The sequence below is a fragment of the Anabas testudineus genome, chromosome 14 (genome assembly GCF_900324465.2).
Source record: "Anabas testudineus chromosome 14, fAnaTes1.2, whole genome shotgun sequence".
Taxonomy (NCBI): Eukaryota; Metazoa; Chordata; class Actinopteri; order Anabantiformes; family Anabantidae; genus Anabas; species Anabas testudineus.
Window position 1 is genome coordinate 10,945,634 of NC_046623.1, and position 24,587 is coordinate 10,970,220.

The 24,587-nt window shown below is 39.3% G+C and overlaps 1 protein-coding gene across 2 annotated transcripts; it reads left to right on the forward strand.

Annotated features, from left to right (window-relative positions):
- The first annotated feature begins 604 nt into the window (after positions 1-604).
- On the forward strand, positions 605-24,273 carry pof1b (POF1B actin binding protein). 2 transcript variants are annotated; one of them, XM_026373491.1, is made up of 13 exons: positions 605-1,171; positions 4,149-4,232; positions 13,071-13,315; positions 14,951-14,984; positions 15,165-15,245; positions 15,393-15,485; positions 16,419-16,532; positions 16,718-16,870; positions 17,010-17,135; positions 17,365-17,499; positions 18,492-18,562; positions 18,872-18,986; positions 20,664-24,273. In XM_026373491.1, exons 1-13 carry the CDS (start codon positions 818-820, stop codon positions 20,682-20,684), a joined length of 1,626 nt encoding a protein of 541 aa, XP_026229276.1. In that variant the 5' UTR covers positions 605-817; the 3' UTR covers positions 20,685-24,273. The 2 variants fall into 2 exon arrangements, with proteins under 2 accessions (XP_026229276.1, XP_026229278.1); XM_026373493.1 differs by having other exon boundaries at positions 606-1,171; positions 20,707-24,273.
- Positions 24,274-24,587: the final 314 nt, after the last annotated feature.

Below are 24,587 nucleotides of genomic sequence, written 5' to 3' on the forward strand. Positions count from 1 at the left end.
ACTCCAGCAGCCAACCAAAGTGGTCTAGAACTATAATAAAAACCCATCTGTCAAAATCAGCATTTGTAAATAAAGGTTAAAAAAATTGTTTAATCTTTTAACTTCATGTTGACAAAATGATATGCCCCTATTATCAAATGTATTTCTTTGCATTATAAAATAAATCATGATGGACTCCTTACAGTGACACACTTACATTTTAAATACCATTATATGTTTCACTGTTACGCATATATTATAATATGCAAAAATAAATAAATAATTTCACACCTAAATGGACTATCAGAGGGCAGTGACACTATTTTGACAACGTGCTTGTCTCCACCCAGTGGCTGACTCAGACGACGCTTTTATTAATGGGACAATAAACACTTAGGCCAAATATTTAGGCTACGGTCAAAGTTCAGTTTACAAGCATTTTTGGCATTGTGGGAGGAAACCAGCCACCGCCAGGGAACCAAATCTCACCTTCTTCTTTCTCATTTTCACTGTGAAGTTGATCTTTGTACCAGCTCTGAGTCCTCCCACCTCCTGATGCGCACAGCAGTATTTGCATAAAGAGCATCAAGCGCCTCCCTCAGTAGTTTTTCTTTCTATGGAAGGACTCCTCTAACCGGACTTTCCTCTTCAGTCTACACTAGGACTACTAGGACTACGTAGACGACCTACCTTCACAAACCCTCAGAAGAAAACAGCTTGAGGAACCTGCGTGGTCTTTTCCCGCAGCGACTTCTCCGCCTTGAGAAACTTGCAGCCGTCTGCTGTTGCTGTTTTTCTCTCGGGTTTGTGAGGAGTTTAAGCTGACAGATCCATCAAGATGTCTTTCCAGTCGAGCCAGAAGTCGACTACGTCGACCTCGACCTACCGGACCGTGAACGTCACCCCCCAGGAGCAGCTGACCAGCACGGTGATCCAGGCCGGTTCCGTGACGCAGGTGCCGTACGCGCTGAACGGCTATGACTCGGTGCGATACCTGGTGCCGATGCAACAGGCCGTGCCACAGCAGTCCTACGTCCTGATGCAGCAGCCAATGGTACAACCAATGGTACAGCCAATGGTACAGCCAATGGTACAACAGATGATGTCCCCGGTGTACCTGCAGAGTTTACCTCGCCTGAGCGTCAGCAGCCAGGAGTCCGACCTGCAGTACCATCAGCAGAGCACTTTGGAGGTGAGCAACCACGATCAGCCCCTTCTCCTGCTCAAAAGGCTCATTTAAACATGATTATTAAGATGAACTGGAACAAAACCTTCCGGGGTGCAGGGAAGGATGAAACACTCTTCTCAACAAAGCATGCAGTGTCAAAGGTTATATTAGCCTGTTTAGTAAGTGCAAGAGTCTAATGATCGGAATTTAGTAAGGAAGCATTTGAAAGACAACACAGGGAATATTTACTGAGCTCAAACAAGCCTGAAGGTGACTTCCTTAGAATCTGTTTAATGCAGTGCATACCAATAATCAGCCACCTTTAAACCACATTACATATAAAGCTCAGAAGTTATTATACATGAAAAAGAAATTAAAATACTGTGCAGAGAATTGAATGAACACAAGGTCTGCACATCACCCGTGTATTGATCTGTGGCTATGATTGGAAAAGATGTGTAACTAGAATAAGGACATGTATTGTGTTTTGTGGGTACTTGTTCAAATGCACGTGAAATGCTCTTTGATGTTCCTTATAGCAGCTTGAATGTTGCAAACACACAGATTATGTCCCACTTTTTTTGTGCCACTCTGCAGTCTTTTTCTCTGGTGTCTGAATGTGATCATCAGCCCGAAGTTAATTGATTATTTTAAAGTATCACTTCAGTGTCATCATTTTTTATCTGGATAATCTAGATGAAATAGAATGCAGCCCAGTAGCGTAGTTGTTAAATTCCTCTTTGCAACTTCCTTGCTTTTTAATATCGCAGGAAACCTTTGTTGAATGTCATCTAGAGGTGTTAATAAGTCAATTAAACAGTTATTCCAACAGAACATTATATTTTGTAACTTGTTTAGGCAAAACCAAATAACCTAAATTTCCAATATTTGATGTCAGACGATTCATCAATGGATCAATCAAGAAAACAAGTTTCATTAGTAAATAATGAAAACAATTATTTGCAGCCCTGGTGTCTTGATTCTGAATATTCTGGTATTTCTGCTGCTTTGTTTGTCTTGTTTTGTTAAAGACAGGTTTGCAGAAAAAAAAACAATTTTTCATATTCTTTAATACAAGCTATAAATGAGCTTTTGTTTTTATAGTCACAGTAGTGACACTATACTGTAGTGTTTTGACATGGGTCTCAGTAATTTAATGTCCAATAACTGGAATTTAAAGTGTTTGCTATGACTTCCCTGGATGATTAAATGAGCTCTAGTGAAGTTATTGTTATTACCTGGGTTCACATTCTCAGAAGGATTAAGAAACTATTGTTCCTGCCCTTTGACACTTGACTGTTTTATAGACATTGTGTCATTGTCAAAGTATAACACTGCATTATGCATTGTACTTCACTTTGATCAGTAGAAATTGTGCTGCAGGCTCTGGAGTTTGTCACCTGCTGAGTTTTCACCTTCCTTGTATACTTCTTACCAGTGTGGTACCAGCCTGCTCCTGAACCCGCTAAAGTGTTGACAGCAAACTCTTTCCTGCTCCGACTAACACTTCCTGAAAGCTTTGGCCTTTTCCACCCAGATGGTTTACACACGTTCTCTACTGTAAAATTAAAGCATTTGAATATATTCCTGGTAGTTTACTTTAAAAAAAAAGAAGTCAATTTTAATGTTTACTATTGAGTCACTACACTCTAAAAGTTCATGTCGTGCTTGATAGAGAAGCGGTGCCACACCCGGTCTGACTGTGTTGAAGCGACACACCCTCACATTTGAAGACAAACACATTCTTCCACCTGGCGGGATTAGTTTTGCTGAATTAAACAGCACTGATACGAGGGCAGTTGAACATTACACCATGCCCTGCAAGACTAATTCATTGTGATTGGGTGGAGGACGTCATTTATTTTTGTATAATTTACAGTACATGTCAATTGAATATGTCTGACTTGTTGATCAGACAAACAGTCACAGAAGTCACACCGGGCCATGGCAGCTTTATATGGGGATCTGTTGCTTCTTTCTCACACCAATTAACCACTGTGTTGGTTTTAGAGGGCAACCTGCTCGACTGCTTTATTTTATTTTATGCTGTTAGGGTGGTATTACACTTGACAGATGGATCTTACCTCACCTGATCTGAATCTGTGGGACTGTTATTGGCTCAGATTCAGCTTTCAAATTGCTGATGCCTTCAGAGTGACATCAAGGCAAGAGGACAAGTACCAATATGCTCTTCTCAGTTGGGAAGCAGTGCTGCACTACACTGTACAAACTGCATGAGTAAAACTATGTGCATCAAGACGCCCAGATCACATATAAAGCTTTGTTTGCTGTCACTGTTTAGCATGATTTTGTATTGAGAGTTAGTTTGCCAGAAACAAATGATAAACAGAGACCTCAGATGATCATTCTTTGAGGTCCTGTTGTGCTGATTGAGTCAGAGATCTGTAAACAGCGGTGTCAGCTCTTGGGTCTATTGGAGCAGGCTTCATGTATCAGGTAATTCAAGGTTGAAGTCAAGGTTTGAGTCTAGCCAAAGAAATTTCAAATCAAATCTCAATTCAAGACAAGTCGCAGTATGTTCTTTATCAGAACAAGTGCTAAGTCTGACATCTTTCAGGACTAGGGCAAGAATAATCAAAGTCAGGTAGAGGTTATTGGGCGTGTTGGGCACTAAATGTTGAGCAGTTTGAGACGTGTTTGACATAATCATGTCATAGCTCACTAAGGATCATGCAATATCTTTGCGGTGCTTCCACCCAGCTGAGCCACAAAAGAAACACGTTTTTGTAGCAAATTTTGAATGGATGTGGTAATTGACTCTGCAGCAAACAGCCACAGTTTCACCTCCTCCCTGTATGATGCACACAGTCAGATTGTGTTTAATGGGTCGTGTACACGGTCCCAAACCATTAATTGAGTGAGAATATTTAATATACTTAATGTTATGCAAAAGCAAAAAAGAAATCGTGTTGCTTTGCTTAACATTTGAATTTTAATTATGTTATCTTCTTCTCTGTCCCTCCTTTGTTGGTTGTATCAGAGTACCAGCAGGAAGTCTTCATCAGTGTTCAGCCAGTCACCCAGTCCCGTCAAGAGTCCCGAGCCAAGTGCAGAGGAAGAGGAGGTGAGGAAAACACAAATGCATACAAATTTGCACCATAAAGGTTTTTTTTTTTTGATAACAATGCTCAGTCTGGCAACTGCACAGGTATGTGTCCCTCACTTGGTAAAAAACAACTAGAGTCATGTTAAATCCTGTTTTGTTTACTTTAGTTTAAAATGAATAATGCTGTGGATAAGAATCTAATCTCAACAAAAGTGTGTAAACTCCACTAACAGACGTATTAAGTCATTAAACATGATCCACAGTCCTGCTAGGCAAATGAGCCCAAAACGTGCTGCAGCATGTAACCCTGCTCTTAAAATGTCACTCAAGTTGGGAGAGAAAGTGTGAGCGGTTTTTCCTGTGTCTGAACTTCACACAGTCTAGTCCACTGGGTAAAGACTATGGAAGGAACAATGACTAGATATTTAAAAATGAACAGATGTAACTATTAAATTAGTCAGGGAACTAATATCAGACAGATGTTTAGGTTAATTCATCCTCCATGTTTGGTTCAGTAGATATAGAAAACTAGCTTTTTTTTAAGCATTATAACTGAGTTACATATTTGGTGCTACAGACATAGCCAAGCCTTTCCTCTCTGTGCCATTTGTCTGCGGTCTTCATTTTGGTAAAATCATTCGTGCTAGCTCTAAATGATTTCAAATTGGATGTGTAATTTTGTGATAGAACAAGGAGGAGTTTCTTCAAATTTCACAACCAGGTGAAGAAAGATATAAAAAAAATAGCAGAGAGAGTGGTGAGTCTAACTGGGCAACCACACCCATCTACATGAAACCTCTCTTTCAATATGGGAACATGTCAGTGTAGCATAATGAGCGAGCGCATTTTTATTTTTTTTATTTTTCGTTTTAAACCCTTCTCAGTTCAGCCGGGGGCGATTCACTGTACATGTGCGCTCTCGGTGTGCAGCTACGCCCTGCCTCCACATTCACACTGTTACAACAGCACTTTGTTCATAATCACAGGACCTTGTCACAGAGCTGACAAACCATTCAGGGTGGTTGTTAAATTGGGGTGTGTCTGGTCACTTCTCATAGGCCTGGGCTGTGGGTGGGTGCATTCCTTGGATGTGAACCTGCAGCGTCATGTATATAGCTGTTGTCAAAGCAGGGAGGTTCTCTGATTTATCGTGGTTGGGACGGTGCTTTGATGCCATTCTTGGCATGACCAGTGAAAGCCTCATTTAATGTAGAGTAATCATACTTAGTTGTTATTCGGCTGTTCAGTCTCAGTTTCGTGATTGTCTGTGTTTGCCCGAGTGAGGCGCTCACATTTAAAGAAGTTAGAAGCAGAGTTCAATTAGCAAAGACACAAATGAACATGAATGATAGTTTAATTATTAGAAATTAAACAAAAAGAATGGAGGTCTGTAAACAGCAATCAGGTCAGACATCCCCTTCAGCCAGGATGATGATTGGATCATAAGAAGTCCTGTGCACAGTACATGGTGAAATTATTGGTTGATAGTTGAGAGGTGGAGTCCTGGTATGATGACGAACTAATGTCATCAACAGTTGCCTTCATGCTTGAACTTGCATTAAGCTCGAAGGCTGTAACTGGCAATTTTCATTAATGTAACTGTAATTTTTAATAAATTGCCATGTGTGAGTTCCTGCAAACAATAACTTGATATTTTTCCTTTATAAATGACAACATTAAAAAAAACATTACCAGATGAATTATTTTAGCAATACACATAATGCATATCGAAAGAAATCTGCAGCGTTGTTATGTGGGTGGTCAGTAAGAATCAATCCAGAATAAATTAGAAGTACAGTCTTATAATTACACTAAGGCTTTTAATATTTTCCCTTCATCTGCAGAGTGTGTGCAGCTACTTGCTTAGTATGTGCTCAGTCTTGTGCCAGGTGCAACTTCAGAAAATAATTTGGACTTGTCACCACCTACTCACCTTTTCTCAAACAGGCAGCAGAAAGCTTTTGACAAGATTGTTTGAAGAGGTCAAAGTCAGGAGTAAATTGTTCTTAGACAGACATGTTGACTGTTTTTCTACCGGAAGAAAGATTGTTTATTATATTCTTGATGTTTTTTTTTCTTCAATTCTATATTTTCTAATTTCTCTTTTAGTTAACTTATTACTTTTGTAACTTTCAAATTACTCCGAAGCTCCTTTGAAACTGCTGGTACCAAAGCTTTGACATATGATGCAGCATTTCCTAGATTTGGAAACTTGTGGTTTAAGAGATTTGTTATCTCACAGCATGTGATTCCAATAAAAACAAATTATTTTTCACAGGTGAAGCCATTAGGGGTATAGTACTAAGTGTGTACATGTACAGTATGTGGGCAAGAAACAGGCAAAATAAATTTATGACTTCAGTGACATCTTAAGTGTAAGATAAATCCCGGCTTTTTGACCTCTGCTGTTTGTTGACTGACAGACACAGTGAGCCTGAAGGGAAAACGTCTGACAACACACTTGCCCACGTTTGTCTTTCTGTAGTTGTGTGCATGCTCATTGGCATAATGCATACCTTAGCCCCTTTACTTTAATATTGACAGCTAAACCTAAACCCGCTGTAACCTAAAGCTCCCTCTAACCTTAACGCTTAATTTAAGTATTAACCTTCACAGGTAGCTGAATGTCTGATTTATTGGCTGTGGTTCAGAGAATGGAGTGCGTCATCCACTAATTTCAACATCAGTCCCCGGCTACTCCCGTAAATATGTTCTAGCGTCCCTGTGCAAGACGCTGAACCCCAAGTTGCGTGTCTAATCAGTTTATGTTGCTAACATGCCAAGACTTATGAACAATGAAGATAGGTGATCACTATCAGAGTACAAGGTGTGGTAAAGGAACAAAGCCAATAACCAACTTTTTGTAACTGACTCTTACATCAGATGCCTACAGATAACAGATAAATTATTTTCAATAATTTCAAACCTGAAAGGAAATTGAACAAACAGCAGACTGACTTGCATTAGATTTATTATCATATCATCCTCCCTCGTGGACGTGGCAGATCAAGAATGAAAACTAAACCAACTATAGCCAAACTGCACATGGATTAAGATTTAATATTCTCACACATGGGATGGGGCCTCTCCGAACTGTCTTATTACCTAAACCTTCACTCACTGAGCCAAGCGAAGCATGACATGCCCTCACAGTCAGCCACTCTTTCGTGATTGGTCGAAACAGCTCATATAGGTTTGTCTGTAGCTCTGCCTGCAGCTGTTAGCAGACATATACCGGTTTGTACAGGCCAAAGGTGCAGCTATGCAGTATATGTTAGACTATGAATCATTTCACATTTTCTGTGGATTCTGTAAAATGTGAATATGATGCCGACCCGAGGCTCAGCTTTTATCTCTGTTGCACAACACGGCCAAACGTATGTACACACTCTTTTCTCCTCCATGCACAACTACAGAACCAGGGAATAATTGAGATGTTTGCTTTAAAATGACCTAAATGATTTACCTGATCGTTTGTTCATCATTTGAAATTTTGAAAATTTATCGGCACTGAAGATGTTTTTATTGTTATTGGCAAATTATTTTTTTATGCTCAGTTGACAGTGTAATTGTGGTTCAGTGTGTGAGTAACATTTCTCAGCTTCATTTTTACATTTTGGACATTCGTTCTATTATTATCCAGAGTGAGTCGAGCAGACGTGAACCTCTAGATCTGATGGCATTCTGTAAACAAACACAATCCCTTTGAAGGACATCAAAGCCACAGCGTGCAACAGCTCTTTGATAGACCAGCTGAGTGAAAGGTGTGAAGGTGTGATTCAGCAGAGCGGTTGCTGATGGACGTGTTTACTGCTGTCTGAGTGAAATCTGTCATATCTTCAAATCTTCTCACCAAGTAAGAATTGCCTCGTCGAGCCTGAAACCAAATTAGAATGAGTGATTAGCTGAGCTCCAGTGTTGTTCAGGTTTTGTCCCTGATCAGCTGCTTTCCAAGAGGCTTTTCTCGCCACTGTGGGGTATGCTTAGAATTCAGTCCTAATTACAGGACAGTGAAGGATGGTGTCACGTTGTGGTGAGGCAAGAGCACTAAACAAGATATCATGTTTTTACACATTTACTATGAGCAAATCGCAGCATTTCCAATAGTTTCTGAGCCAAAAAGTAAAACTATTATTTTACTTCACTATCATAACAACAACAACTTAACGTGACAGGACGAAGGGTGATTTGTAGCTTTAAGAAAACACATTCCTAACAGCTGTACAGGACAAGCTTTTCAACAACAGCATTTTACAGCCTCGCAGTCCATATTTGTGTGAAAATATTTACAGCTCAGCACCTGGTTTTTGTGTTGTCAGCTTGTATCGCATCAGTGCTTGTTTATCTGGTATCTAGTCGTCTTCTTGCATTGCAATAAACATGATAACACACCTCACGCACATCTCCATCAACAGGCATCTGGCATCTGTATGCTATCTGCTTTCCAGTCTGTTGCTGGTAAAATCACCTCTGAAGCTGTCATACTATTGGTATAGCTGAGTTATGGCCTTGTGATGCATTTTGTATCTGCACATTGTTGTTAAATAAATTAAATTTTCCAGTTTTCTTTCACTATTCTTTTGCCTCTGGTGTGAAAAGATTTCTTCCTCCTTCTTCATTCCAGCTATGAAGTTATGATTGGCTGATTAAGTAAATGTAGCCCTTGTTTCACATGCTTGAAATATTTGGTAAAGCATTTGTTTGTGTGGTTCTTACCAACTGTGCCAACAGGGAGAAAAGCTGGATGAAACCATGAAACTGTAGGAGAGCAGGAGTAAAACATGAATGTCACTGGAAATTCATAGTAATTTAAATAAATCTGGGTGAACATTTTCCACCACGTGAGGAAATCTTTAAAAGGGAATATTTATTAATCTTTGGAAACATGCTGATAACACTGTCACGTCTGTACATAAAGATAAAGCAGGATCAGGCAGTAAGTTAGCTTAAAATTTTTCTTAGGTATTCTGATGCTGCTATTTAATTGATTCTCATAATTTTCTGGATATTATCAATTCATTTGATGCTTCTTTAGATTTTATAGAGAACTACAAAGATTAGAAATTGCTTGCATTGATTGCGTTACACCAGTAGTGCTGCAGCAGTCACACAGCTGCTCAGTGAGTGTGTATAAGAACTGCTGCCTTACATCTGACATGATCACATCAGAGGTGGTTTTCTCACACATTTGTGTTTTTTTCAGTGCTAGATTGTGTTGTTATGGTGATGTCTGGACCACATCCAGGTGTCATAATGACTTTTGGAAAGACATTGCTTGGCGTTTTATCACCGACTTTTAGCTTGACTTTCAAGTTGCACGTCTAGTTCTTTTTTAGATTAGTACAAACTTTCACTGTGTGTTGAAACTGGTGGTGATCCCCAAATTAAAAAAGTAATCATCACAGTTATTTACGTACCTCACATCTGTTGTGTAGGCCTGAAGCCTGATTCCATTTTAAACAGATGAAGAAGAGCATGTGTGCAGTGATTGTTGTTTTGCTTTTTATTCTGTGATTTTCAGTTTAAGTTGAATAAACTACTTCATTATTTTGACCTAATATAATTTCAGCTGGTGGTTTTGATGTTGTCATCAGTGAGAGGGTCAGAATGAAAATTAAGTTGTTTCAAGAATCCCTTTAAAGAGTGTCAGTATTTTTACATAATAGAGATTATGAAGGGTAGTGGAAGAGTCACGGAAAAGTAAACTGGAAAGAGCTAGAGATACAGTACAGACTGAAATATTCTTACCTCACTGCTCGACTGAATCACACACAAAAATGGCTTGATAAGAGGGAAATGTTTTGCAGGACACAAACAAAGACTCTCACAGAGAGTTGCACAAAGAGCCTGTGTGGTAAGGTGATTCTTCTCTCTCCAATAACAACCTCTACTGTTACTCAGTCACAGAGAGTCCTGAGAGTCCGGTTCACACACTGACCTACATCACTTCACACACACACACACACCAGAGAACCTGTCATGGTGAAAAGGTGATGCGATGATATATTGGGTTTAGATATTGGATTACTCGTCTCCTTTCACAGCTTGTAGAAGTCAAACTAGATCAGTCAGTCAGTTACTGATGCTGAAAAGACTTTGAGTGATTTTTGTTTGCACTCGAACAGGAAGGTGTTTCTTTTTTTGATCCAATTTGACAAGAAGATCGTCTTAACTTCAGAGAACACGCTGATATCTCAGGGTTTGGCCTCCAGGCAGGGAGAAGACAGAGAAACCTGTGTCAGTATCTCACTGTAGGTCTTCAGCTGATGCTGGGAACACTGACGTTTACTTTTTCAGTCTTCCCTTATTCAGATCAGGGGTCTAAAGATAGAGGATGCAATAGGCTGGATATGAATGTAGTTGACTTGTTCAGATATTTAATTAACTAAGTTTGACAAAAACTCAATTTCTGTCAAAATTACTGTAATACAATATAAATAAAATCAATACTGTAATAAACAATTTTATCCAGGTCATGCACCTGCATTACCTAAACTAGTGCATTCAGGTTCAGGTCTGGGATCTACTTACCTGTGAAGACATTAACTGCCTTTTAAACACTACCTTTAACATGTAAAGTGGAGATAAATCTCAAGAATGCTAGAATCTCATTGTCAGTGCTGGTATCTACTGGTCTGTCCATATGTGCACTCTCCCTTTCACTTCAGGAATGACAGCTATTTTACCGAAGCAGCCACAAACCCACAACACAGAGACACACCCACCCCCAGGCAGCCCTACTGTTGCACTCTTATGTTCTCATCTGTTTGTATTTAGCATTTAGGAACAAATATAAAAGCTGCCGGTCTTTCGTCCCACTGTGACCTTTGACCACTGCAAAATCATAAACATAAATACAGGTTTCACATAGTCGCCACTGCAGCCAGACAGGGTTTGACTTTACAGCCTCTCACATAGCTTCAAAGGTGTGTGATTTATGGAGTACAAAGTATGTACTTTTAAATATTTATTAAAAAAAAATGTTTATGGTGGTTTCATGTGCTCATAGATCAAATTGTGTCATAGAAACTATTATCAAATTTATTTTCAGCATATCAGTCATTCGTCGGCTGTTGAAAAATTTCCAAAAAATGTTTTTCATGCACTTGAAAATTTAAGATAACAATGAGATCATGTGGTCTTTTGAAAGATGTTTGTGTAAAGAGTGTGTAATCTGATTTGAATCCACTCCTGTGGCAGTGTTTCCTGGTTGTAATGATGTCATTGTTTAGGCTTTCAGCCGTTGGGTGGTGGTGAAAGGTCAAAGTAGAAACAGGAAGTTTTCTTTTTTATTAACACTCTGAAGCAGTTTATCAAGAGTGTCTTTATCAATTTGGTGCCGTTCTACAGAACAACCTTCACATTTCTTCCAATTTAGCACATTTATAGTATTGAATTTTTGCTGGCAGTGTGTCAGAGTTAACTTTGGGGTCATTTTTTAGGCTGTAGGAGTAAGCTTTCATGATCAGATAATCTTTAGCAGAAGTGGACAAAAGATTATTAGAAGTAAAATACAGTGCAATACTAAATCTGTCTACAGCCCAAAAACACACAGACTGGCTCCATGTGGGTTTTGGTCGACCTCCAATGCCACAATAGTGTAAACCTCACTTAGAGGAAAATTGGGTTCCCAATGTTCTTTAGACCCGTGTGGAATCTGACAGGACTCCGAACAACCACACATATTTATGACATCAGTCTCTGTAAGTCAGGGGTCAAACAGAGATCAAGTAAAACCATGTGACAAACTATAACACCACCCAAATTGTGGGTGGGAAATATGTATTCATCATATTTAATCACACTTCAGTCTTTGCTAAAAGCTTGAGAGATGAGGCTAAAATAGTTTAGTGACGGGCTCTTAAGCAACCAGCTCATCACAAAAAGTGCATCATAGGATGACCTAAAAATAGAAGAAGGGCGGGTTAAACACATTACAAACACAAGGAACAATGCTTGTGTGTCAACAAACACGAAGCGCGTGACAGGTATTTGCAGAGTCAAGGTGTTTTCTGTGTGAAGAGTACACACAGCGAACAGCCCAGTTCAGCTAGGCTCAGCTCAGCGTGGTGTTAGTTAACAGGTTATGCAAAAACGGACTCTACTCTGTTGCTGCAGGTAGATAACAGGAGGTGATGGGCGTGTTTGCTCAGAGCAGGTGTAGCTGTAGTATGTATAAGTAGCAGGTGGGTATCCTAGGATCTCGAATGTTCTAGAGTTGATTTACCACATGATTATAAATATAAACTATATAGGAAACATATAAGTACTCCTGTATGCATGCTCCTTAGCAGTTTGTAGTCTGGGCCTGTCTTTTCATGGTTTAGTTTTCTTAGTTATAATTAAGCACTTAATGCTGCAGCGTACACTGAAATTTTAGAAAACAGCTTGCTCTCATATTTGTGTGTCAGAGCCTCTTTCCTATTTGTCTAAATGGAAGGAATCACATTCGTCTCCTTAAGTACCCGTCAGGCATCATTGTTAGAATATTTCAAAGGACTTTTCAGTTTCAGTGAAACTGTCAGGTCATCTGAACATGTTCATTATTATCAGCTTAACTGCAATAAATTGTTTTGTCAGAGGTTCAGAGGTAGTTCACTGAGGTTCCCATTGAGTCGGCTCCTCAGATCGTCTTTGCAAGAGTGATCCATGTTGGCTTTCATCACTTATATGCTTTTCTTCCAACTTTCTTTACTAACTTTTTACCAACTTAAATTTACTCTACATATACTGTGAACTAATATAAGTGACAGACAATGTTTACCTTGAATACAGAAAATAGTACGAAGATAACGTACGAAGAAGTACGGACCCTTCACATTCAAGCACAACTGATGTTTATCTCTGTTTATGCAGGAGGAAGACGAAGAGGAGGAAACAGTGGAGGTGGAAGAGGTTGAGATTCTCAATGTCATACAGCAGAAACCGCCGCCAATGATAGAGAAGTTGTCTATAACAGAGGTGAAGCGCGAGTTGAAGGAGGTGCCACAGTCCACAAAGTTGGACACACGTTACTTTGGCGAATTGATGGCTGAAGTCTACAGGAAGAACTGTGACATCTACTCCTGCATCTCCGACCATGTGTCCAAGATCCGTGGACAGTGAGTGTTCAAGTGCTAGTGTGTTTTACAGACCACGAAAAGTAAAATCACAGAGTGATTACAGCAATGAGAAAAAAATCATTGCTGTACTAATCAGTACTGAATGCTAATTATGTTTGGACTAAGACTGACTCTAAAACATGAGGCGCTAATCTGCCTTTGGGAGCTTTTGTTCATGGCTGCAAAAATTTCATGTTGGATGAAACAAACTACACAGAGAAGTAATGATTTTATAAGTAATTATAAAACGACTTTGATAAAATCAAATCATTTGGCAAATACTGTAGGCTAGACAACAACCATGAGGTATCAGCATGCTGATAGATCTCATGAGCAGCAAGCTCAAACAGGTCAGAGAGGAGTGTCAGTTGGCGTCTTTTCATTCTTAATTCCTGCCTTTTCTCATCACACACACTGGCTGCGGTGGGTAAAGTCATATATTCAGTTTTGTTATTCACATGTTTTTTGTCACCCTGCATAAGAAACACAGTTACTGTACAGTAAACCTGGGTCAGAAAAAGAGAGGCTCACATGAAGTGCAGAGCAGGTGGTCTGATGTAGCCAGTAAGAGTAAACGGTGGCTCAGATCAGAAGTCAGGTTTGTGTCCATCAAGTCTCCACCCAGGTGATTCATGTAGTGTTATTTCAAGTAGTGTGTGAAACCATGAAATCCTAATCCTCCTCCAGCTTTTCACTTCTCTGTTAGCTACCTTTGACATCTGAGGCTCTAAATCACTCACACAGACATCTGGACCATTATACTGGTGTGGCTGATTTATGTGCTTTTCAAGAAGTGACAGAAGGAGTGAGCCTACTGGGATTTTTTTTCTCATCCCTGCATTTATCCATCATTATCTATCATTCACCTTCTAATAAGTTTTAGATTAGAGATGACGAATGCTCATTTTAATGTTGCATTAAACTCTGTATGTTGGGGTTACTTATGCCTTTTATTTCACTTTTTGTTCTTTGCTCATATTATCTTAAAATCTGGACTGAACTGATTCCTATATATGCCATTATGTATAAGTATAGGCCGTTAAAGGTAATGATATATACAGATTGACAACTGTTACCGGAGAAGGCGGGAGAGATGGCACAGCTCCAGCTGTATTTCTTCAAGTTGTGGTTACTGGGTTTGTAATAACTTCCTGATACATTGATAACGACAGATTTAATTAGTTATTTAGCTGGAACTGAGTCTGGTAGTGTGTCTGCACCTGTTGATCTTTCATTAAACGCTCTTGATAAATTGAGCTAGAACGTTCAGAATTAAAGTCTGTAAAAGCAACAGGAGCCTAGTGTTTAAATAAATATATAAACAGATTAAAAAATAAATAATATAAGTGATAAAGTGGACTCTTTCTGGGAGGGCCACATCTCTGGAAGGCCGGGTCTGGCACAGACACAGTCTGTCTTGTGTAGACCAAACTTTTATTCTGGATAGAAAGTCAGTCCCCTTAATGTGGCAGTGTGTTTGTTTTTGGCCTTGCTGTGCTAATTACGTAGAACAATTAGACACACACACTGTTTCTGGTTGAGTCATGCAGTCAAAAACACAGAAGTGTCACTTTCTTTTTTCCCCCTCTTTCTTTGCCATGCTCATTGTTTGTCTTTCCTCTCTCTGTGTTACAGGAAACACCATCTGGATCACAGCAATGACTATAAGGTAAGAAAAAAATCAGCATCACACACATCTGAGAAATACATCATAACAGTGCTGTCAGAAGACACAGCTTTATCCTTGGTCAAAGTCGACCACAAGCTGGAAATAAAACAGACTTTATTTAAAAAGCTGTTGATTTGTGCACAGTTTCATTGTTCATTGTTTGTGTGTGTTTGTCTTCAGATGGAGAAAGACGAGGTGGAGGCTTTGATTCCCAAAGGAGCCACTGAACTCACCAAACAACAAATCCGCTACCTGCTGCAGGTGAGTGAGAGTTTATTTTATTTATTTGTATATTAATCTCTAGATGACTATAAATATTAGACTTCATTTCTTAAATCATTTCTATTCATTCTCAGAGATGCTGTATCTTGATGCTGATATTAACTCCTCCTTTCTTGTGCTTGTCAGACTCGTCTCACTGCAGACAAGAGCATGCGTCTGCTGTTATCCACCTTCAGCAGTCTGAGAGAGGAGCTCCTCCACATGTCTGAAGACCTACGGGTAAGAGCTGCTGCTGCCTGAGAGGGACTCTTTAAACACTATACTCTGGTCCAAATATGGTACAAGATCAGCAAAACAGTGCAGCTCTGCATGGGCCCAGTCATTGACTGTTACCTTCCTAACAGTGAATGTGACTTTAAAAGAAGCCAAAGCCTCCAGTATGTTTATGTTCTGCTTTCACCATGAAGCCAGACAGCATCAGATGACCCTTAACTGGTCGACACAATTCATTACATGACAACAAACACAACCAAACTGTTGCAGAATAAAAAAAAATTGTAAAGATAAGATGGCAAAGGAAGCATGACTGAAGACTGCATTCAGAGGTAATCTGAAAAGTAAACATAGAGATGGAAAATCACAGAAGAAGAAGTGAGCCATGTTCAGCTACAAAACTGTGCAGAACATGCGTCAGCACACTGTGGCCAGGTTGCATAAATTAAATGTGAACGTAAGTGTTCGCACTTTAATTTGTGCGAGGTTAGAACAGTATGTGCAGCCTACACATTACATTATGAGCCTTTAATAGTTCTAATTAGACGCTTTAAATTATAGAAGGCACATGCTGGCTTCAGGCCAGATAATAACAGCTTATTACTGTCAGCGTCTATGCCGTGTAGTGGAGTCACTTTACTGTCACCTTCCTGAAGAATGCGAAACATACATTGCAATTGTTTTTATTTTTGCTTAATGTTTAAATTTTATATCAAACAAAAACAGACAGGGCATATGAAAAATGCAAACACAAGGACAAATCCAGTTATCTAACTCTATTATTCTTCCTTACCTGACCATAATAAAAACTAATTCACAACTAATACAATCCAAATATCAATCAGCAAGGAAAAATACTAAGACATAAGTCAATATCTGAATATGATATTGATACATGAAAAAAAATACTGTATATACTGTGTGTCTCTTGTGTTACAGCGTCTGGAAAGTGAGAAGGAGTCTTTGGAGAGAGATCTGAGTTTCAAAGCAGACCAGGCTCGGCAGTATGACAGCCTTCTAGAGGCTGTCAGGGAAAACAACCGACAACTCCAGGTAAGGTGCACCTCTTTATTTGTGTACAGGTGAAATATTTAAAGAAAGAATAACTCTTGAAATTAATTTACCCTCTCAGATGTACAGTAAATGAGATGAACAAAATATAAACACATCTGTTTAGTAAGAAAACAACAGCATTATAATCCCACTGTTGTGAATCTGCACGTGTCATTCCTCTCCAGGTGTCTCTGAAGGAAGCCGTCACCGTCCAGCGCTCCCTGGAAAGCCAGATGATGAGCAATCGAAGCACAGACTCGAGTCGTGAGTTCAAGATCAAGGAGCTGGAGGGGAGGATGAGAGCACTGGAGAAGGAGAACGAGATGCTCCGACTGAAGGCAAAACACTATCACTCTCACTCTCTTAGGAAAAATATACCATCAATTTAGTTGTGCTTTTAAAATAACTTTTTTCTGCCTAGCATAAATAAAATAATGACATAATATTTACACAAAGATTTCTCCACCTGTGCTTCAGCTGTTAGACAAGGGCCAAGGAAACAGCTCCACCCTGCAAATCAAGACAGAGGAGTTGTCACGCCAGTACAACGATCAGCTCAACACCATGAAAGAGGAAAAAGATAAGGAGATACAGAACCTGAGGGTGAGATTGAAACAGGACTACTCGTTGGGTTGTAGTGAGATTAAGGTTCAGGCACTAATGCCCCCCTCAGGATGACTTGTAAATGGATGGGACGCTTTGGGGAGTGACGTCACCCATCCTGTCCATGTGTCTGTGTCTGGCAGTCATTTTTGATATAGTGGGTGGTTCGAATGGGGCAGAAATCTAAAATTGCGTGACGTCCTCTTCTCTCTCTTTGTTCTCCCTCCAGACCCAGTTAACGAAAATCCAGACCACGATCACTACTACTGAGAAGTCGTCCTCAGAGAGGTCTCTCGAGCTGAAGATCTCAGAGCTGCTCACCACGTTGAAAGAACGGCAGATCACCATCACCAAGCAGGAGGAGGTCTGTAACATAACACACCAACACTATTTCTGTTACAGCTGTTCTGACTATTTTACAGTTGTTGATGGAGAGATCCTAAAGAACCATACCAGTGTGTTTGCATGTTTCATCTCTTTAAATACAAACCGTTACGACGTATTGTCAACCAATTAATAAGGAGTGGACTGGGTCATGAGCAATATTATTTATTTATTATTTTTTTGCTTTCTTGTTTGTGATTTGTTTAAAACCATCTAACTGCTTCTTATAGTAAAATCACTACATTCCCAAACAGAAAGTAATTAAGTTATGGCTTTCTAAATGAACAAAAGACTTGTATATGTTCAGTCACGCAGAAAGAAACAAAGAAGCCTTAAAAAAATCTGTTTACATAGAAACACACAGCTCCCTTCAGGGTTATAAACTGATTTATTTCTTCATTTCATTTTCACTTTTCAGGTACAACTGCATTCTGACCTTTTTTTTGCACAGCATCAACTGAAGCGGGCTGTCAGTTAATTAAACCCGGGAATGTTTTTTTGTCACCCCAGGGTGCCGACATTGCATACCTGCAGTGTAGTTTCCCACACATGAAGCAAGTTTTGGCGTCGCAAGCTCATTTGCATTTAAAGTGATCTGATAAAAGGACACGCTTAGAAGACACGATGACTGAAAAATCTGCCTCTGTTGTTTTTTTAACTAATGACCTCAATTTCTTTTAATGTGCACTTGTCTAACACACAAGAGACCGTACAATTACTTTGTTCACACGAAATACTGTCTAAAACCACTGTAACCACCAATGATTTAAGGAGTTAGCAAACAGTTTATTATCAGGTTTTATAACCACACCTGCACACAAACAGTAGTTAATGAAATAAAAAACTAGATAAAAAAAAACAAAACACAAAAAATCTGAAATAAACATTATAAAACAACAATCCCAGTAGAGACGTTAAGTACTTTACCTGTCCACTCTTTTGACATGTGACCTGTGATCTTGTGGCCCTCAGGAGATCAGAAGGTTGATGCAGGAGAGAAACGACAGCTCCAAGAACGTCACCAAGACAATCATCACCAAGAGGTAAGATACTACAGGAAACTGTAGACCAAAGAGACAGAGAGATACATACAGTACATTTATACTGCATGAATATCTAAAATTAGATATTCTCATATGTTGAGATACTTTATTTTGATTTTCATCAGCTGTTTTAAGTTTTAATCAAAGGCTTGAAATGCTTTCACTATACATCTAATGAAAGTACAGTAGTATAGTTATAGTTAAGTACAGTTTAACTCTAAAAAACACATGATATTTAGATTTTTTTAGATGAACTAGGACTTTCTGCTTAAGCCATCATTGAACATATCTATATGTGTGTGGAACCAGGTACAGGAACCAGTACCCCATGCTCGGCCTGCTGAGTGACGACTACCAGCTGACGTCGCCCGTCAAAGAAGCCAAGACCATTGTCATTGAGAGAACTGGAGAGATGATCAAACAGGTAAAAACAGGAGCGGAGGAAAGGGTTGGCTTTAAAAGTAAAGACCAGTAACAAACAACACCAAAAGTTGTAGTTTTTTTTAAATGCATAAGGACCCTGCATTCTCTGAACTGAAGCAGAGAGGGACCATCCGGAGCCACGGTCACTCTAACATGTTTGTTATCAATACACAGTTCAAAAGCTGCTATTCATGGTGGTATGCAGGTGAATTGGTGCACACGACTCAAGTAACTAATGGCACCATTAATGCTGACCGGTGTATGGCGGTTTTGGAGCAACGTATGCTGCCATCCAGACAACATTGCTGCTTATTTCTGCAAGGCCAAACCACGTCCTGCATGTGATACAGTACAGCAGCAGGGCTCTGCAGTCAGAGTCTGCGTGCTAAACTGGTCTGCCTGGTCCAGACCTGTCACCCACTGAAAACATTTGAGCAGCTGAAATCTTTTATTAAGCAGGAATGCAAAAAAAACAAAAAGCTTTCATAACCTTTCAAAACTGAAGCGACTGGTCTTTTCAGTTCCCGGACACTTTGAGTGCTGTCACAAGAACACCTGATTCAACAAAGTGGTAGCAGCAGTATCACGTTTCTCTGTTTCAGCATTTTTACCATTATCAAACAAATAAAAATCACTGCAATCTGTTTTAATTTACATTTCAAGTGGCGTCCCAACTTTTTTTGGAACGGGAGTGCTGTGTACACAGCAAACATTCAAGCCCGTGTTTGCGTGTTGATGGACAGATTCATTCAGGGAAGCCTGCTGGCATCGAGGCTGTGTGCTAAATTCTGTCGCTGGTGATTGGTAACAGACCATCTTCACTAGGTTGCACTACATTCAACACTGATATAATGAAGAGTGGGAGGCAGAGGTCAGAGCGATGGTGAAGGTTTGTAGCAATACATACAATATAAAAATGAACTTTATATAAAAATGAAAATTACATCTTCCCCTTATATCAATCATTGTTTCAAGGCCGGCACAAACCTAAAGAGGGGGGAGGACATTTTTTAAGTAAGAAGAAGGAAAATAATGGTATTGGCCCCTTTTCACATGAAACAGTGGCAGTGTTTATTGGAAATTAAGGGACAACTGTGTACTTATCACTGCTCTCTGCTCTGGAAACAAATGAGCTGGTGTCACGCTGTGGTAAAAAGGTCCTATCCAGGGAGTTCTGCTGCAGTTTTTTGGGTCGAAGCTCAGAAATGTATTAAAACCAAAATTCTGTCCCTTTTCAATATCTTGTGTCATGTTGAAATTCTACTGTATAATATTTAGAATAACATGCAACATACACACTTTGAATTACGACACATAGTATGACATAAAAGTATGCTACCAGCAGGAGGCGCCAACAACATATCAAATTCAAAACACATTGAAATCAAGGTTGTGTAAAGTGAAAATGAAGGTGACCATGAGAAAACTAACTTGACAGTCTAATCATTTCTTTATTGCACACCCATTCATCTATATTGAGTACAGAAGACCATTCAGCTACAAGGCCAAAATAAGGAAAACCGATAAGATCGAGCTTCTGTGTGTCTGAAATGGGGGAAGCTGGTCTGCCTGCTGCCAGACACCTTTTTCTTTCTTTGTTTTGTTTTTATTTAAACCTGACCAGTGGTTTGTACAAAGATGTAACACCTGTACCTGTGTTGTGTTTATTTCGAAACAGGAAATCATTACAACTCCTTAAAGACACTGCTTCTCTCCGACAGGAATGATTGAACGACACGAAGACCCAGACGCCAACCTCCCTCTCCCCGCCCTGCATGCTGTTCCCCCTCCCCTCCCTCATCCTCAGGGCTCCCAGGGTTGGTGGTGGTTTGAAATCCCCCTGTCCCCTTTAAAAATTGGGATCAGTGGCTCACATGTTTGGTTTGATCAAATTGGGTTTGTTTGGGTTTTTCATTTGGGCTTTTTAAAATAAATTCAAAAATTTACAACCAAACCTTTTCAGGTCGTGCTGAATCTGTTGACTGTTAAATGAATTATAGCTGCAGTAATGAAGCAATCATGACAACTGGGAACTGGGTGGCACTTTGTGCTGAACAGATGAGAGTTTTGATTAAAGTTCAGACTTGAGACAATGCATTTGACATAACTCTTCTGTTAAGTAAAAGTATAAGGTGGATCTCAACAAAGATTTGAGATCACGATTACCAAAATGTAATTTGGCAAACAACTAGAAATGTAAGCTTCTCTCACATTCTCACAACTAAACACATCTCTCTACACACTAGCATTGAAACATATAATATATACCATACAATAGTCCCACATACTGACTATTTTGACCAGATAAAAAGACTATTGGATTATTAGCTCTCTGCTGTAGAGTTGGGATCTGTGGCATATTAGTCAGAATAGAATCACAGCACTGGTGATTCTGTGATATACTGCAAAACAGTCACCTGTGATACATAACAGTTTATGTACTGGAACAGGAAAGCATCCTTGTACTCCTAGGCTTTGTTTTATAAAAGCTTTCAGTCTCATTGGACTGAAAAGAAAACAAAGAAAAAAAAAACAGCAAACTGTTGGAAAACAGTTTTATTTCCTGGAGTAAAAGAAAAGTGTAGCTTCATCTCAGTATCACAGGAGATTGTATTGTGATATATTGCTGTATTGACTTTTCTTTTGGCCCATCCCCACTTGGCAGGTGAGCTAATAAGTTCCAGTAAAGCTGCGCTGGGCTTCCCATGGTTGTTCCCTCAAATCAAAGGGGGGATTCCTCAGCTTCCAGTTGTCACTAATGTACGTTTAGACTGATGCCGTGTGGGATGTAGCATGAGAGTCTTGTCAAAGCCACCACAGCCATGCCAGCCCAGGAGATGAGGAAGCGGATGCGTCACTATGATTGCTACTCTGCATGTAAATATTTTTTTTAGATATATTTATATTTAGAGCAGCTCTCCTGCAATATGGAAAATATTCTGATTGGATTGTTTGCTTTGCTTTTGTTCTGAGCTAAATGATAGTTTGTATCTGTGAACTGTGTACTTGCAAAGCATTTTACTTTGAGGTTTGTACGACTTAATCGACTCAGAGGTGTACGGGTCTGTGCTGTTAACATGTAGCTTTGACGTGTTTGTGTATGATGGACGGAACTGGGTTGAGGCTGTGTGGTGTATCACATCCATCAAAGGCAATGCAAGGGAGTGCAATCCCATTCCCTTTTTGGAGTTTTGCTGGTTGGCTTTATGCATCATGAAGCATGTTGGAGGCTTTGTGTCCACTGGGTGCTCTACTTTCTAAGTTTCAAGGGATTTCTTGAATTTGCATTAGAAATGATTAGTGCAATAGAAGAATAGTTATTTAACAAGCTTCACACCCCACACAAAGTGCCACGTGCTTTGCACACACACTATTATTGCAAACATGTGATCCACAGTTCTGAGAGAAAAAGAGCTACCTTGTGGACACAGAGTCATTTTAGTAAGCTAATGCCAGGTCAGCATGATTATTTAGTTGATCAACTTAATCATTATCATCATCATCATCTAGTCAGAAGCATGAAATGTGGCAAGTGATCATTTTTAAGCGGCATTCGCTGCATTGGACCAATGGCAGCACTTGAGTTGCTTAAAAAAAAGCCCTTCATTTGCTTTCTACGTGGGTAATTTTATGTAAAATCTTGCCTTTCTTTGCCAGCAGAGGATAAATTGTATACTGAACAAAATCAACCGGTTGTAGCTAATCCACAAATAGATATGTCTAAATATATTTTTGTATGCAGAATTTTTTTCCCTAGTCCAAGAGGATTTGGGCTGTTAGAGTGTCTACTTGGCCTCAGTCCTCTTCAATGAGAAATATTTGAGCTGTGATAGGTTGTGATTAAAATCATTTATATCTTTGCAAAAGTGCACTTGTTTGGCTTTTTACTTTACACACTGTTTAAGCATGATTAAGTGTTAAAGGATGAGATTGTGACTATTTTGATTGTCCATTCTACCAGGCACTTAGTAAAAGCAAAGGGGATTCATACATCACCACTGCAGTGCACCTAGTATTTCTTTGTAGGAGTCATGACGATTACTAAGCTCTGTGTCCAGCAGAGGGACTCAGCTCCCCTCAGCAGATGGTGCTCATCTCGGGGTCAATGAGTGGAGCTGATGGAGCAGAGAGACAGAGAATGAGGTCATCCCAGCTCTGTAGGGCTTGGCTCAATTGGCTGCATGTCAACCATTTTGACTTCAGTCACTGTTCTCAAAGCCCACATGGTCACAGAGGAAGAAACCATCACATTGCACTGCAAATGGTTAGGACTGTCCTGACTTACAGCTAGGCCTGCCAGGAGCTGATTACATGCTGGAGTGATCAGTGTTCAGATAATCACTTACTGTAATTGATTATTGATACTGAATAAAAATAATCTTATTTGAGACGCTTAAAAAATGCAACTGGTGATTCATGTTTTTGGGAAATTCTCTAACATATGGATAATGGATGACACCTGAAAGAGGACAATTGTGAGTTTTAGAAATCAATAAAACTTATTTACTCTGAGATTATAGCAAGTAAACATTAACAAGTTTACATAACCATCTGAATAAACTGAATTGAAATTAACTACCATATAATGTCTTTACACTGTTTGTTTAAATTTAATATTGTTAGCACACAATCATATTTTCATACAACTGAAGACGTTAAGGTCATTGGGTCCCCATACATTGATTTTAGCAATTCCTTACATTTAAGTGACTAAACTGACCATCAATGTTAAGTGTTTCTGTCTGCTTACCTTCTGGTTATGTTTCATGCTGTCTTGGTTGCAACGTGTAGCAGTTTAATTGTTTTGACATTAAAGCCAGTTGTTTTTGTAAATATATTTTTTTCAATTAAATTACATTTGCATTTATATCTAGACAGTTAGTTGCGCTCCACAGTACCCATGTGTTCACACAAAATGCACGAGGTAACTTCATTGCCTTAAAAGTTGTCTTGTAATTGTTGTGTTTTGTTTGTTTTAATTCTTTACTTTAAAATTAATTTCTACAGTTGATTCAGATTCAGTTGATTACTGTTGTTGTGGGTGGTGTCTTTCAACGTAGGCAGCGTTGGGGAAGCTATTTTCAAGATAGTTTTGGAAACTACCTATAACTTCACATTGGAAGAAGTTGAACTAATGTAAAGCTGAAAATGCCATTTTACAAATTTAACAACCAAAAACAGCCATTAGCTGCACTTTAGAGAAGTTTCTTGACTGAATTGATTATGTGGCCCATTCTATGTAAAAACCTGAATTCAAAAAAATAAATAAAACCTGTTGGTATTGGAAATAGTGGTAATAGTAACCCTCTAATAGAACAGCCTGGGATGCAGTGCTGTAGTGTGAATTCACTGCCTGACTATGGGTGTGAAGGTGCAGGACACAAGAACTCAGTGACATGCTGCCTCTGCCTTTTAGAGTTACTCTTCTCTCTGTGATGCTGTCTTTGATTGATATCAAGTTCCTTTTAATGTCTTGCTTCTGTATTTTCTTGATCAAACATAGAGGACTTGATTACAGAATTACACAATATGTCATGCCTTCCAAAGGGATTGCCACTTGGCACAACTACAGCGCCAACATACACTGGCAAGAAAAAATATG